General features: G+C 36.0%; 5 protein-coding genes and 1 pseudogene across 13 annotated transcripts in view; 2 read left to right on the plus strand and 4 right to left on the minus strand.

Annotated features, from left to right (window-relative positions):
• The window catches only part of LOC101248731 (zinc finger protein JACKDAW), a 91545-nt gene extending 79333 nt beyond the window's left edge, over positions 1-12212 (minus strand). For both annotated transcript variants that reach the window (XM_069290544.1, XM_004249444.4), the window contains exon 1: positions 12142-12212. The gene's annotated coding sequence lies outside the window, so the exon portion shown is untranslated. The remainder of the gene's footprint in view (positions 1-12141) is intronic.
• The window catches only part of LOC101250462 (cell number regulator 8), a 50922-nt gene extending 38710 nt beyond the window's left edge, over positions 1-12212 (minus strand). For 3 of the 6 annotated variants that reach the window (XM_069290552.1, XM_069290550.1, XM_069290549.1), the window contains exon 1: positions 12182-12211. The gene's annotated coding sequence lies outside the window, so the exon portion shown is untranslated. Of the gene's footprint in view, positions 1-12172 lie in introns of all 6 variants that reach the window. The other 3 variants (XM_069290548.1, XM_069290551.1, XM_004249450.5) reach the window with 3 other exon arrangements.
• The window catches only part of LOC101249033 (syntaxin-71), a 79638-nt gene extending 67423 nt beyond the window's left edge, over positions 1-12215 (minus strand). For 2 of the 3 annotated variants that reach the window (XM_069290547.1, XM_069290545.1), the window contains exon 1: positions 12182-12211. The gene's annotated coding sequence lies outside the window, so the exon portion shown is untranslated. Of the gene's footprint in view, positions 1-12172 lie in introns of all 3 variants that reach the window. The other variant, XM_004249445.5, reaches the window with a different exon arrangement.
• LOC101252447 (subtilisin-like protease SBT3) lies at positions 121-3820 on the plus strand. Its single transcript, XM_004249456.5, has one exon. The coding sequence runs from the start codon at positions 1322-1324 to the stop codon at positions 3635-3637; it is 2316 nt and encodes a 771-aa protein (XP_004249504.1). The 5' UTR covers positions 121-1321; the 3' UTR covers positions 3638-3820.
• On the plus strand, positions 4637-7053 carry LOC101252733 (subtilisin-like protease SBT3). Its single transcript, XM_004249457.3, has one exon. It carries the CDS (start codon positions 4637-4639, stop codon positions 6932-6934), a length of 2298 nt encoding a protein of 765 aa, XP_004249505.1. The 3' UTR covers positions 6935-7053.
• Positions 12167-15816, minus strand: LOC101250649 (APETALA2-like protein 3; annotated as a pseudogene).
• Between the last annotated feature and the right edge of the window lie 30 nt (positions 15817-15846).

Raw genomic sequence — 15846 nt, forward strand, 5'->3', positions numbered from 1 at the left:
AAACTTAAACGGTCTACGATCCTATAGAGAGGAAAGTTTATGTGCTAGACACATATCTTGAGTTCATATACTTAATACAAACACCAACAATATAACTTGGAATCCCAGACACCAGGTGATGAAATGCTTACTGAACAAAGTTACAGTACATTGAACTCCTTGACAGTAGATGTAAGGTACTTCCAAAGGATGAAGATCAATTCACCGGTTTCAACAAAACATCCTCCTATTAGTTTAGTGCATGTAAGGTAGGGGTAGGGGTAAGATTTACGTATATGTTACTACATTATCCTCTTCGACTCCTTGCATGGGATATTACATTGTTTTATGTTGTTGTTGGATGTAACTACACCTTTTTCATTGATATTTTAGCTCCAGTCAAAGATTTCAAAAGTGAAAGAGTCCACTCAAGGGTTAACATAATCAACATTTTAATCAAAAGTAACACTAGAAGAAGTGATAAAAAGTAAACAGATCATGATTATACATGAACTAGGGGTAAGAAACAGTACAAAATTCATAGAGGGGTGGGGAATGAGTGAGTTGGCATGGATAATAAGTTAGAAAAGTATGAACCCACCTCCAAATAATTAAATCAAAATGACAATATTTTTTTTTATCACCATATCAAAAATGTGTTTCTAATGTATCACATTTGAAGGACAAAAAAGAGGTGATGACAAAAAGTTTATGGAATCTTTTACACAAAAGAAAGAGATTGGGTAGTGGTGGTGAATTGATTAAATGAAATACTTTTTTGGGATTTTTGAGACATTTAAAGATAAGCATATGATATTGTTCTTAGTAAGTTCAAAGTACTTTTTTGAAGAGATATACCCAGCGAAATCCACAAGTGGATTCTGGGAATGATTAAATGTACGCAGATCTTATCATTACCTTGTGGAGATAGAGATATTTCCAAAAGACTCTCAACTCAAGTCCACCAAATTCAACTTAGTCTAAAACTTTCAAGTTTATGTTTGTTTAATGTCACAAAATCATGACAATGAAATATAATATTTGTCTAATATATAACCTCTATTACTTGAAGAACTGTTTTGATTAACATATATTATAGCCTCAATCTATCACTTCTAATACTAATAAATTGCTGAATGTACAAGAATCTTGTTTGTATAGTACATGTCTAATTCAATTTCCATTAACAAAAGTGGCTATAGGTCCACTGACTGAAACTGGTAATATTATTAAAGTGACCATCCATTGAAAATCTGAAGCTAATCCACAATGACTGTTTCTTAGAGTGTGTATAAAAGGAGGCTATGTCTTAGTTGGAAAACACAAATAAAGAGATATAACTATGAAGACAATAGTTCCTTTTCTTCTCTTCTCTTTGTTTCTTTCTTTGTTTTTAGGAATCTCAGCTGAGAGGTCTACTTACATTGTCCATTTGGATAAGTCTTTTATGCCTAAAATCTTTGCGACTCACCAAAACTGGCATTCTTACATTATTGATACCATCAAGATTGAAGCTCCCACTACACAAAATACCCACCATCCACTTCCAAAGCTTCTTTATTCTTATGACAATGTCTTTCATGGCTTCAGTGCTGTGTTGTCTAAAGATGAACTCGAAGCACTCAAGAAGTCGCCAGGCTTTCTTTCAGCTTATAAAGACAGGCCTGTTGAAGCTCACACTACACATTCCCCTGAGTTTCTTAAGCTCAATCCTGCTTCAGGGCTATGGCCGGCGTCTGGTTTTGGTGAAGATGTGATCATCGGTGTACTCGACACTGGTGTCTGGCCAGAATCTGCTAGTTTCAGAGATGATGGACTATCTGCAATACCAAAAAAGTGGAAGGGAATTTGCAAGCCAGGAACAGATTTCAATTCTTCATTGTGCAACAGGAAACTCATTGGAGCAAATTATTTCAATAAGGGGCTTTTGGCTAGCGATCCTACTATCGTCCTCTCCATGAATTCTGCAAGAGATACGAGAGGTCATGGCACTCATGTTGCTTCCATTGCTGCTGGTAGTCCTGTAAAAGGAGTTTCATATTTTGGATATGCTCCTGGAACAGCAAGAGGTATTGCGTCACGAGCTAGGCTTGCTGTGTATAAGTTTAGCTTTGAAGAAGGGACCGTCACTTCTGATTTAATTGCTGCTATGGACCAAGCGGTTGCAGATGGCGTTGACATAATATCAATTTCTTATGGGTATGGATTTGGTCCTCTGTATGAAGATGCTATTGCAATAGCTTCTTTTGGTGCCATGATGAAGGGTGTGTTAGTCTCTGCTTCAGCTGGGAATAATGGTCCTGAAATGGGAACTTTATCCAATGGATTCCCCTGGATCTTTACTGTGGCATCAGGCAGTACTGACCGATCATTTTCCGGGACTATAACTTTAGGGAATGGCTTAAAGATTACTGGATTTAGCTTGTTTCCAGTGAAAACCAACATCAAGGATTTTGATTTGGTTTACAATGGAAGCCTTTCCACTTGTGATTCATCTGATGATTTAGCCTTAGTCCCTAATAAAGCACGTAGCATCACTATTTGTTATAGCACTGCACAGGAAGACTTGTCAGTCTCTGATCAAATGGGGGCAATCTCAGAGGCAAAATTTGGAGGCGCACTCTATGTTTATGGAGATCCGGATGTATTGTCATCCAACTATTTTACGACTCCTGGAGCTGTAATCAGCAGTAAGGATTGGAAAAAGGTGGTAGACTATGCTAAAACAAGTGCTAAACCAAAAGTCAGCATCAGTTTACAGGAAACACATTTTTCTGTTAAGCCTGCTCCAGTTGTTTCTGCATTTTCCTCGAGAGGCCCCTCTCTAAGCTATCTACGAGTTGCAAAGCCAGATATTATGGCACCAGGGGAGTTAATTTTAGCAGCCTGGCCATCGAACACTTCAGCTGCAGTCATTGGTGTCAATACATTTTTGAATAGTGATTACAGTCTTCTTTCAGGCACTTCAATGGCTGCTCCTCACATTTCCGGAATTGCTGCAATGCTAAAAGGAGTACATCCTGATTGGAGTCCTTCCGCTATTCGATCTGCCATGATGACCACTGCAAATCCCCTGGATAATACTGAAAAACCCATCAAAACGATTGATTACCTCAGAACCAGTTATGCTACATCTTTATCCATGGGAGCCGGACTTGTTGATCCAAACCGAGCAGTTGATCCAGGCCTGATATATGATGCAACTCCACAAGACTACGTGAATCTTCTCTGCTCCATGAATTTCACAGCAAAGCAGTTCAAGACAATAGCTAGATCATCAGCTAAACACAACTGTGAAAATCCATCCGATGATATCAATTACCCATCATTTATTGCTCTCTATGTCCCAAATGGGGACTACGCTTGGTTGGAGCAGAAATTCAAGAGGACAGTCACAAATGTTGGACCTGGTGCAGCTATTTACAAAGTAAAAGTGAAAGCACCAATAAACTCGACAATTTCCATCTCTCCACAGACCTTGGTGTTTGAGAAAAAACATCAGAAGCAGGACTACACTCTTACCATACGCTACAGAGGCATTGAGTTTGACCAAGCACAATCTGGTTCAGTCACTTGGGTGGAAAAGAACGGTCATCACACCGTAAGAAGTCCTATAGTAGTAGCACCAGCGCTTGATGTCCCAAATGAAAATGATTGATGCCCCAAACTGAAATGCTGCAGTTGATAATACTGTTGCATTTGTAAGTTTGTAACTCTCCTCAAGAGGGTTCTGTTAAAGTAGCTGGAAAGTATTCTGGCAAAGCATGTGTATGTTTGAAGTACTTGTTGAATCATGTTATTTTCGTGTGTTACCAATTAATCAAAGACTTTGTTGAATAGATGTCTGATTGGCAATAGGGGTCATTAATCAATAGCAACATTCACACAATAGGACTGTTATACTTAGATGTAATGTGGAAGCTAACGTTAAACAATAAAAACCTTGTACAAAAAGTAAATGAAATAACAAAAAGAATATATCAAACGAGATAATAATTCGACGTGGTTTGCTCAAGTACGAGGAATTCACTAATATAAAAAAAGAGTACAAAAATAGTACATATACTCCACTAGAACTGAGTATATAGATATACAGAAAAAGAGAGTCTATGTGTGTACAAGTAGAAAGTATGTACCTTCCAAATCCCAATCAATTACAACAAGGTAGAGTCATTTTTTAATATGTGACACACTAATCAATCACAATATGGTAGGGTCATATTTTGATATGTGACATACCAATCAATCACAATATGGTAGGGTCATTTAAAGAAAAAATACAACCTTTTACTTGCAAAAGATTCTTAATTTTATGTGAAAAAATTGGCCAGTGCATGCATTAAAGCAACAAGAATATAATATTTGTCTATTTACTGTTTGTTACTTAATCATTAGTATTTTGATTGATATATATTCCAATCTTAATTGAACACTTAAAAATATGGTTTAACATTCTTCCTGTGTAGTGTGAACACAGTAAGCACACAACTTAGACTAGCAAAAGTCTCCACAGGTCCACTGACCAACTAGTCTTAGAAAATGACAGCTTACCAACAAGTTTACTTCACAAAATCAGCCAACTATGACTGTTTCTTAAGGTGTATATTTAAAGGAGGCTGTGTTATAGAAGGAATAACACAGTGTAGAGAAAAAAACTATGTTAAGAGTACCTAAACTTCTGTTTTCTTGGTTTCTTTTTAGCACTTCTTTATTATTAGGAACCTCAGCAGAGAGGTCTACTTACATTGTCCATTTGGACAAGTCTTTTATGCCTAAAATCTTTGCTACTCACCAAAACTGGCATTCTTCCATTATTGATACCATCAAGATTGAAGCTCCCACTACACAAAATGACTACCATCCACTTCCAAAGCTTCTTTATTCTTATGACAATGTCATCCATGGATTCAGTGCTGTTTTGTCTAAAGATGAGCTTAAATCGCTCGAGAAATCGGCAGGTTTCCTTTCAGCTTATAAAGATAGGAGTGTTGAATCTCACACAACTCATACCTCAGAGTTTCTTAAGCTCAATCCTGCATCTGGACTATGGCCAGCTTCTGGTTTTGGTCAAGATGTTATCATCGGTGTACTCGACTCTGGTGTCTGGCCAGAATCTGCTAGTTTTAGTGATGATGGATTACCTGAAATTCCAAAAAGGTGGAAGGGAATTTGCAAGGCAGGAACAGATTTTGATTCTTCATTGTGTAACAGGAAGATCATAGGGGCTAATTATTTCAACAAAGGGATTTTGGCTGATAATCCTACTGTGAATATTTCAATGAATTCTGCAAGGGATACTAGAGGTCATGGAACACATGTTGCCTCCATTGCTGCTGGTAATTTTGCTAAAGGCGCTTCATATTTTGGATATGGTACTGGAACAGCAAGAGGTATGGCACCACGAGCTAGGATAGCTGTATATAAGTTTAGCTTTGAGGAAGGAACCTTCACTTCTGATTTAATTGCTGCAATGGATCAAGCTGTTGCAGATGGTGTTGACATACTAACTATTTCTTATGGATGGGTTAGGATTCCAGTGTATCAAGATTCAATTGCGATAGCTTCTTTTGGTGCCATGATGAAAGGTGTCTTAGTTTCTGCTTCAGCTGGAAATAGTGGCCCTGAAATGGGAACTATAAATAATGGTGTCCCTTGGATTTTTACTGTGGCGTCATGCAGTACTGATCGATCATTCTATGGGACTTTAACTCTGGGGAATGGCGTAAATATTACTGGATTTAGCTTGTTTCCAGTGAAAACCATAATCAAGAATTTACCAGTGGTTTACAACGAAAGTATATCACCTTGTGATTCATCTGATGTATTAGCCCAAGTCCCTAATGCTGGACGTAGCATTATGATTTGTGATAGTAATGCAGTAGAAGTAGAGGACCAAATGGCGGCTATCTCAGAGTCAAAATTTGGAGGAGCCATCTATATTTCTGATGATCCAGATGTATTGTCATCCAATTTTTTTCCAAATCCTGGAGTTGTGATTAGCACCAAGGAAGGGAAACAAGTGATTGACTATGCAACCAAAAATGCTGAACCAAAAGTCAGCATCAGTTTCCAGGGAACACGTATTGGTGTAAAGCCTGCTCCAGTTGTTTCTGCATTTTCGTCGAGAGGCCCCTCTCTAAGCTATCTGCAAGTAGCAAAGCCAGATATTATGGCACCAGGAGAGTTAATTCTATCAGCCTGGCCATCAAATAATTCAGATACAGTTATTGGTGTCAATACATTTTTGGGTAGTGATTACCGTCTTGTATCAGGTACTTCCATGGCTGCTCCTCACATTGCTGGAATCGCTGCAATGCTTAAAGGAGCACATCCTGATTGGAGTCCTTCAGCTATTCGATCAGCCATGATGACCACTGCCAACCATTTGGATAACACTAAAAACCCCATCAAAACCGAGGATAATAACAGCGATACTACATCATTAGCTATGGGAGCCGGACTTGTTGATCCAAACCGTGCAGTTGATCCAGGCCTGATATATGATGCCACTCCACAAGACTATGTGAACCTTCTCTGCTCCATGAATTTTACATCAGATCAATTCAAAACAATTGCTAGATCATCAGCTAAACACAACTGTTCAAATCCATCTGATGATATCAATTACCCATCATTTATTGCTCTCTTTAACCCAATTGGGAACTACACTTGGTTGGAGAAGAAATTCAGGCGGACAGTCACAAATGTCGGAGCCAGTGCAGCTAAGTATGTAGCAAAAGTGATAGCCCCAAAAAACTCAACAATTTCTATCTCTCCACAAACCTTAGTGTTTGAGAAGAAAAATCAGAAGCAGGACTACACTCTTACCATACGTTACAAAGGCATTGCAGATGACCAAGCACAATCTGGTTCAATCACTTGGGTTGAAGAAAACGGTCATCACACCGTAAGAAGTCCTATAGTAGTAGCTCCAGCGCTTGATGCCTGGACCTGAAATGCTGCAGTTGGCAAAACTGTTGCATTTGTAAGTTTGTAACTCTCTAAGAGAGTACTGTTGAAGTTGGAACTGTTGCATTTGAGTTATCAATAAAGCATGACTTTGTTTTCGTCTAACATTTTCTTTGCTACATGAACTAAAATAAGCTGATGCAGAATTCAACTTATTAGATATCTGTTGCAGCTTGCAGATATCACGATAAAGTAGTATATCTATTTAATGAACTCACGGCAGAATCTATGACTGCATAAAAGATGTAATGCTAGTACAACTGAAAATTCTAATCCGCTTGTTGTAAAAGAGCAAGGAAACTAGAAAATTTAAAGTGCCTAAGATGCTTTAGTTACTGTATATTCCCAGATATTTCGAAAGAACTATGACAAGCAGAGCTACACGAACACAGAAACCGATTAGCTTCATTTAGTCGTATGGATTGAAGAGGGGAAAACTTACTTTACTGAGTCCTGTAGTCTGATTTGAAGCACTGAACTGTGCATCTGACTATTACAACTCCTAAACCATCCCTCTTCCATTTCCCCTTCTTCAATATGAAGAAGACTTGTAATTTCTTAAGAAAAACTGACACATAATTATCAGAGAAAACACATTAAGGAAACTAGGCATCTGTAAGTTTGTCAACTTGATCAGCAAGTCGTTGAGTATATTGCATGAGCGGATAAGTATGACCACAGAACAGAATATTCTCTTCCATGTTTACCCGTTAAAATGAGATCTTCACTGGTCATCATTAATCTGTTGCAACATTCATACAGTTGGCTTTTCATGATTTTACGATATCAAAAAAATTCTAAGGAGCATACTATGCAGAGACTTGATGCATAATTTTGCCTTGTCAATAACAAGTCCAAGGTCCATTTCACCTTGAAGTCCAAACCCATGTCACGTGTCACAGTGACTAGGCAATCCAAGACCAACACGGTGACGTCTCCAGAAACTTCTTGCTCAACGAATTCATATAATTCCAACTTTTCCATCATCTTTGATGATCTGATTTGAAAGAAATTTGTGATAGTTCCTTACATACAATTATGTTATTGTTAACATATTGCGTATGCTTAGAATTATGATCTTCTTTCTCATATCTAAGCGGAAAAAAACCTTGTAATATTAAGCCTGCATCAGTTTCCAGGAAACACATATTGATGTTAAGCCTGCTCCAATTGTTTCTTCATTTTCATCGAGAGGCCCTTCACGAAGCTATCTGCGAGTTGCAAAGCCAGATATTGTGGCACCAGGAGTGTTAATTTTAGCAGCCTGGCCATCGAACGTTTCAGCTGCAGTTATTGGATGGAAAATAATGGTCGTCACACCGTAAGAAGTCCTACTATAGTAGTAGCTCCAGCGCTTGATGCCTGGACCTGAAATGCTGCATGTTGACAAAACTGTTTCATTTTTTTTTAGCTTGTAACTCTTCCCAAGAGTGTTCTGTTAAAGTAGCTCGACGCATGTATGCTTAAAGTGTGATCTGGGAGTACCACCAGGGACATATTCAACCACGATACCATACTCAAGTACTGTTTGTTTTGCCAATGACGGATGTCTTGTCCATTTCTTCATCCATCTTGTAGATTCGGGTTTAACTGGGGGCAATGTTTCCGAACCTCCCATTAACTTATGTGAACCTCTTTATATTTCGAGTGAATTGTCTGGGGTTATTCCTCACTATATTCTACACGCTCTCTTGAATTACTCATCTCCTCTTGTGGATGTAGATCGATTAATCAAACCACATTAAATGTTTTGGTATATTTCTCGTTTGTTTCTTATTCATAATCTTTTGAGGTTTTGCATTGCTAAATTAGACATGATACTCCGATTATTTTCGGTCCCAACACTTTATACTAGAGATATTTAAGACAGAGAACATTTTGTGGAAATGACTGATTATTAGTTAGATTAGCACATGAGTGGAATAATTAGGAGCAGATGTAAAATTAGTAGTTAACTGTTAAAAATGTACTTTTAATGAAGTCTACAAGTAGTATATCTGTTTGAACTAATTGCAAACAGCATTCTTTAAGTTTTGCTTTTATAAGCCAGCTGACAATTTGTACTATATATTGCCTCCCTAATCTAGAGTAATTAAAGTTGAATGAAAGAAGGAGCAATATAGGGTATCGGCCGCGGGTTTTAGAGATTTTATATTTATATTGAAAAATTTATTAACTATTTAAAAGAATATCTATTATTAATAGTAAAACAGTCACTTAATCCAACGTAGGTACTCTAGGACACTCTCATCAGTTCTTTTTTCCCTTGAGAGATCATTTCAAGTCCTCTCAAATTGCATTGTTTGGTAAATGGGCTAGGTAATCGCACTTACTTTTGGAGTTGAGTTAGAACAGAGCATGAAGGAGATTGTTGAAGTGGGTCAAAGCCACATGTTAGTTGGAGAATGAATTGATGGTCAAGTTGTATAGACTTGGGAAACCGTCCCTCACATGAGCTAGCTTAATTATGTGGTTGAGTTACGTTAAGGTGTCATATCTTTAGAGGCAAGATATATACGGTGTTGATGACAACTCTATGTGCTTCAGCAGGGTAAATAGGTCAAAGGTATCAGCAGTTCTTGCTAATTTCAAGAACCAAGTTTGAGCAAGGAACCCTCCTTTGGAAGATTTATCATCATATCATATCATATATTATTATAAGCATGAAGCTTTCAACTTAAAAGTTTGAATTATTATTTTGCCCTTATTTTATCTCTAAACTAAATAAATATTAATATATAATTAATTTATTAGATAATATTTTTTTATTTAAATTCATGCCTCTAGACACAATGGTTCAAATTCTTTTGGGAAATAGTTACAAGAAGAGGAAAGATCAAAAGTTGTATTTTTCTTAATAAATGTGTATATCAATTCATCTTTATCAAAATCAATTTAATTTTGGCTTGGGACTGTGTCAGTGATTATTTCTTTATCACCTTTTGTTGTTAATAGAGAAAAGATATACAAGAAGTAGTATAGACACTAAAGGTAATTTCATTCATATTAAATCTTTATGTTTTTTCTTTTTTATTATTTTATTTATTTAATCTTGATTTTGTTTATTGTATTTTAATATGTTTTCTTTAAGTTTTTGATCTTGTTTTCATCAAATTGTGCTAAGAATCTGTAATACAATTTGTTAATTTTGTGTGATCTTTTTAGTGTTATTTGCTTTTAATTCTTCTTTCTTAATATTAGATTTTGATGTATTTGATATGTTTAGCCTCATTATGGTTTCAATTTAGAATAGAAGAGGTTTACACAATTATTATTTTATTTTTGTGTGGTCTTGTTCATATGTTGTATCATTGAATGTTTCTTTATATTTATTTTTTGACTATTTTTAGTAATTTTGAAATGTATTCTCGAGGTATTGCTCAATTTTATACGTTATGTGATAGTTTTCTATTTTTTATCTTGGGATTTCAATTTTTGTTAGTTTTTTGACGAACTTTTTCATCCTTTAAGAAATGTAGTTATTACTGTCAACACATAGTATAGGATCATAGAGACATTAACTTTCAGAAAGTTATCGTAGTAATGCCAGTGGGAAGCTCCTAACCTCAAAGTTGAATTACTATTTTGTCCTTCATTTAAATATTCTTTTTTTATGTACAAAATAAAAAATATATTCTAATAACTAAATACAAAAAAACTAGATATAAATGGGAGCAGTTTTAAGGTATTTAAATGTGCATTATATTATGTATTAAAGATAGTGGAAGATAGAAAGTTATTTAGCGGAAGTTCAAGCATTTTAGAACTGAAGAATTATCTTGATGACACTTATTTCACATTATTATTGTCCACTAGCATAACTTGTGAATCAGTGAATGCAAAGATGGAGTCAAGCCACTCAAGAATTATTTTTCCATTCTCTCTTTTATCGGTAAGTTAAATCAAACAAATAATATGTTGCTTCTATTTTCTTAAATAAATATTTCATATTTATTAGCATTTTCGAATGTATTCACCATCTTGAAATGTGTATGCATGTGTACTTATGAATCATGATTTGAAATATGTAGGTTAAATTATCTCATTATTTTATATCATTTCATGAATTCATATAAAAGAATTTTAAATTCTTTAAAATAAATTTTACACATTTATAAATGACAATCAAAAGTGAAAGAAAATTCACTTTTAATTATTTTGTGTTTGTAGATAATCCTTTTATTTATTTATTTTTTTTATGAATGACAATGTGGATATAAAAAATAAAACAATAAAAACAAAATGGATGGAACATATATAAACGAAAGGGGAAGACAAGAATTAAGTCAAAGGATACAAAATAGTAATGCTAGAGAAAACAATAATAAAGTAAGAAAAAAAAGGATAAAAAAAATTAAAGAATGATAAGAAGTATGAAAAATAACCATGATCAAACTATTGAAATTTTTGTTCATGCTACAAAGAAGAATAAACACACTATGTCATGTGAATGTAATATGAAGACAACTTATACACTTGTTACAAGTATATAGGTTAATTCAAACTTTGGTACAAATTGAGAAGGTATGTAATGTTTGTATTGTCCCTTTCTTAGAGAGAAGTAACAAACTAATATATTGTAAGTTTCGACCTAATAACATAAAAGGTAAATTATTTATCACATTAAATTTCATTGTCCAAATTTGACAGGTTGCCGAAATATCTAATTATTTGACATTTACATTTTACGACAAAGAAGTCATTTATAAAGGTTGATTGTTCATTTATTTCATTTATATATTTTTTTCGTTAAATCATTTTTGAAATTCATCACAATGTGATTTTTATGTACCTTCTACAACATATTATATTTTTGTGGGTCTCACGTGCAAAGCACGTGTTCAGGACTAGTTAAAATAATATGGTTGAACCTCACTTTTATGGTACCAATTAAATTGAAAAGTCATGCATATATATAAAATACAAGTGTATGTAATACAAATGACCAGTGAATAAATATATGGTTCTCATATCTATATTTGATAATAGGGTAATATTACTTGACGTTTCAATTAATTTACAAAATTTGGAGTATCCATGTCACCCTTCATTGTTTCAAGTTTATGATTATTTTTCTAAAAAATCTCCTTTATTCCTCATTTATATATTTTATACTTGTGTCATTTAAAAAAAATGAAATATTAATTAATAGGGTACACGTGCGTTGCACGTGAGCGAAGACTAGTTTAATACATAAAAGAAGGAAGAGATATAAAAATGAAACCAAATGTACTCTCAAAAAAAGAGCACCAGCAATACGTAAAGAAATTTGCCAATGAACAGCTTTCAATCACATAGTTGCCGTTAAGATTCATGGCCTAGTTGAACTTTGCAAAGCAAAAAATTGTCTCAAACTCAGTCTTCATTTCCTAACTAATAAAACTAAACACATAGTAATCGGATGTGTACTCGTATGGTCCTGATCAACCTAAGAAAAGATATTGACCGGAGTAATAGGTTTAGCAGCCGACTGTTCAGCTCCTGCAGTAATGATGTGAAAGATTCATGTTGGTGAGGGATGGAGAATGGGGGAAAGGTAGTGCTCCACTTCCAAAGTGCAGCTGATGACTGGCAGCTGAGGGTGCAGTGTTTGCTGAATTTCCGAATCCTGATGATGCTGCAGTAGAGAAGAGTGGCAATGTAGGACTCCCATCATAAGTATTTTGGTCATGCCCCATCCATTTTAAAGAGGTGTCGACTTCCGAGCCCTTCTCTATTGCTGAACCCTGGAGGAAGCATCATACGGTGTTTATTTGGTACATTGTACCGACTAAATTCACAATACGAGGCATATACATTGAACTACTAGATAGTAAATTGAATCACCATGCAGGAAAAGAGAGAAATAAGCAACATGCACATGAACCTAGGTAATGAATGTTACATTTAGTGCACCATTCTTATGAGAAGAAGAACCGAAAATAATTCAAGCAATGCTGGAAAGATACCTTGCCATTTGATCCGTTCCAATGGAGGGGGTTCTGAGTTAGCGTATGCTCACCATGAAGTAGCAGTTTACTTTTCAGAGTTGTAGAAGCAGGGGTCTGTAAGAGAGTCAAGACCAAGTAGACTGCTTAGAGATACAGGATAAATACAAATCTACCTATGTTACAGATCATGGAAGACCATGAATTGGGGATAGAGATCATGAAGGTCTCAAATTACCCGGACTTCTCCATGATGTTCAGGTAAACCATTTGAACCATGCTGGCACTGGAAGTTTCCAATTTGGCTAGTGTTTCCATGTTGATTCTCAGCATAGGAAGAGAGAGAGATGCCCAAATTTAGATCAATATTATGATCTGTGCCTGCATCACACGTAAAGATTGGTGGTTTTCAACCAGCTAAGTGGAGCTGAAGAAAAAAGAGACAAACATAAAGGCGGTGTCCAGAAAAGTGTACAAGTCTTAATAGTACCTCCAGTGTCAGCCTCCGAACTCAATGCCTCTTCGTATGTGTTTGGCTCAAAGTTGGTGACTGCCTCCCTCCCATTGCATTTTATAGCAGCCTTATCATATGCCCTGACAACCCCAAAGACCAAGTTCAGTCAATGTTGAGAGGTTAAACCACATAATATAAAAAGGGATGAAGAGTCAGGTCGATCATTGGACCTTGCAGCTTCTATCTCATTGTCAAATAGTCCAAGATAGATGTATCTGCAGGAACATAGTTTACAGTAACTAGTTAGCAATACTCCCTCTAACTTGTAAAGATCAGTGCTATCATGTGAGTAGATAGTGAAGAACTTGAAACAGACATATTAACAATTGTATGACATTTCTAAGCCACATTGAAACAAGTGGTCACTCACTTCTTTCCAAGAAGCTGCCCCATCCGTGCTTCCCATCGCCCACATTTATGTAGAGTGACTCCTCTGTATTTTGAACTTCCTCTAGAGAAGCCATTGCTCTGACGACGAAGTATGTGCACAAACTCTTCTTTGCTAAAGTTCTTCATCTACATGCCAGTCACAGACAATTAGATTAATAAGCAATCTTACTCTTAATTGAAAAGGGACTTCAACCAACCTGCTTCAGATCTTCTTCATAATCACTGATGTTAAAATTAATATCTGCATCAAGTCCTCGGAATTTAATTGCAGCACGGTCATACGCCCTGATATTAGTAAAATAAAAACTCAGACCTACAACTATCCATGTTCTTTCTTTTAAGAAGTACAAATATCAAGGAATGGAGCTAAGATAAAACACAATCAAAATTATACAGTACCTAGCAGCAGCATGTGCAGTGTCAAAACCCCCTGCGAATACAAGTTCCAAATGACAAATGAAGCTTGCAGTCAGCAAATCAATTCATGAATAAAGCTGGAATATACTCCATATCAATAAAACATGAGATTATAAACACGACTGCTTACCCAAGTAAACTTGTTTGCCACAATCCCTGCAAAGCCCATAAAGAAACTATTCAAATTCACATTAATGCATTTACTATCTGTTGCTATCAAACTTCAAAGTGGAAGCGGCTTATTAGTAATTGCTAGATAGTTGGAACTAACAGCTCCAAGCAACCCTGCGTAAGCATAAGTTCAGTATCTTAACGAATTGCTAGATTGGAACTAACAACTACAAGCACACTGCATAAACATAGGTTCAATATCTTAGTGAACTGCTAGATAGTTGGAACCACAACTTCAAGCAAACCCGTGTAATCATAAGTTCAGTATGTTAGTGTGCGATGAACGACCAATAATTTTGTCCAGACTTAAGCACCGATAGTGAAGAATGTCGCAATGGGGCTGACGCCTGACATACCAAAGGAAAAACAGTTCGATTATGTCCTAAGCACGGATAACTGAGGAGGGTAGCAGTATGTTGACAGCCAGAAAGTCAAACTGCGGTAAACTTATGTACAACACCACAATATTTTAATTTTTGTAACCCCTCCCTAGAGGCTCCCGCCCTTTTTGCTCCTTGGTGAGTAGTATAGGATACTTACCATTCGAGCAAATCACTAGTATATATACCCAACACAACAATTTTTAGATTATGTGTAGTCCATTGATTCTGATATCACAATCGCATAAATTTCATGAAAAAAAGTCATAATAACAACTCCATGAACGGAATTAAACGTTGCTACTACTAAATCAACTACTTAGAACATTGCTTGGGAATGAAAACACAAGTGATTATCACTAACCAGATATGGGATTCCCATCTTCCAGTCCTTCGATAAAATGTAACTCCACGATACTGAGAACTCCGAGACCTAGGTCCTCTTCTACTCTTCTTCGCTTGCAATATCTGTTGCGGAGTTTTACCGATCCTCTGCTCATTCAAATCACCGTAATTCGCCGAAAGATCCAACCCCACCTCTCCATTCACCAACGGGAACAACTCCTTTACAACAAACCCACCACGATCCCCAGCTTCCCTATCGGATTTCAATATATCAAATGCATAACCATCGCGATGATGATCAGGACTAAAATACTCATCATCAGCAGCAGTACTTGAAGTCTCCATGTTAACAATAGAGGAATTAGAAGTTCCTGAGTTCTCCATTTGATTAAATAACATTTCATCAACCTTTTCCGACGCTAAAACAGAGATGGGTTCTACTGAAACATCATCAAAACTAAGATTAAGATCAAACATCTCGAAAACCCACTACAGTGCGCCCAAAAGGGTATCACAAAAAAGTATAGAAATATCAAATGGTTCACTCCTGAATTACAGAACCAGAATTGATGAAAAGAAACAAAACAAAGAAAGAATTGGGATTTTTTTGAGTTGGGTATAGTAAAGTGACAAATGAGAATCGCATTGGTTTATGGGAGAAGCCGGCAATGGAGATCACAGAGGCAGTGGGGAAGAAGGAAACAAGGAATTTTGTCTGTCTCTAATGGAGAAAAAAAAATTGGAAATTTGTTGG

Source organism: Solanum lycopersicum, chromosome 10 (genome assembly GCF_036512215.1).
Source record: "Solanum lycopersicum chromosome 10, SLM_r2.1".
Taxonomy (NCBI): domain Eukaryota; kingdom Viridiplantae; phylum Streptophyta; class Magnoliopsida; order Solanales; family Solanaceae; genus Solanum; species Solanum lycopersicum.

Excerpts from the sequence above, each read along its gene's own strand:
- LOC101252447 (XM_004249456.5), top strand. The coding sequence starts at position 1,322 with ATGAAGACAATAGTTCCTTTTCTTCTCTTCTCTTTGTTTCTTTCTTTG.
- LOC101252733 (XM_004249457.3), top strand. The coding sequence starts at position 4,637 with ATGTTAAGAGTACCTAAACTTCTGTTTTCTTGGTTTCTTTTTAGCACT.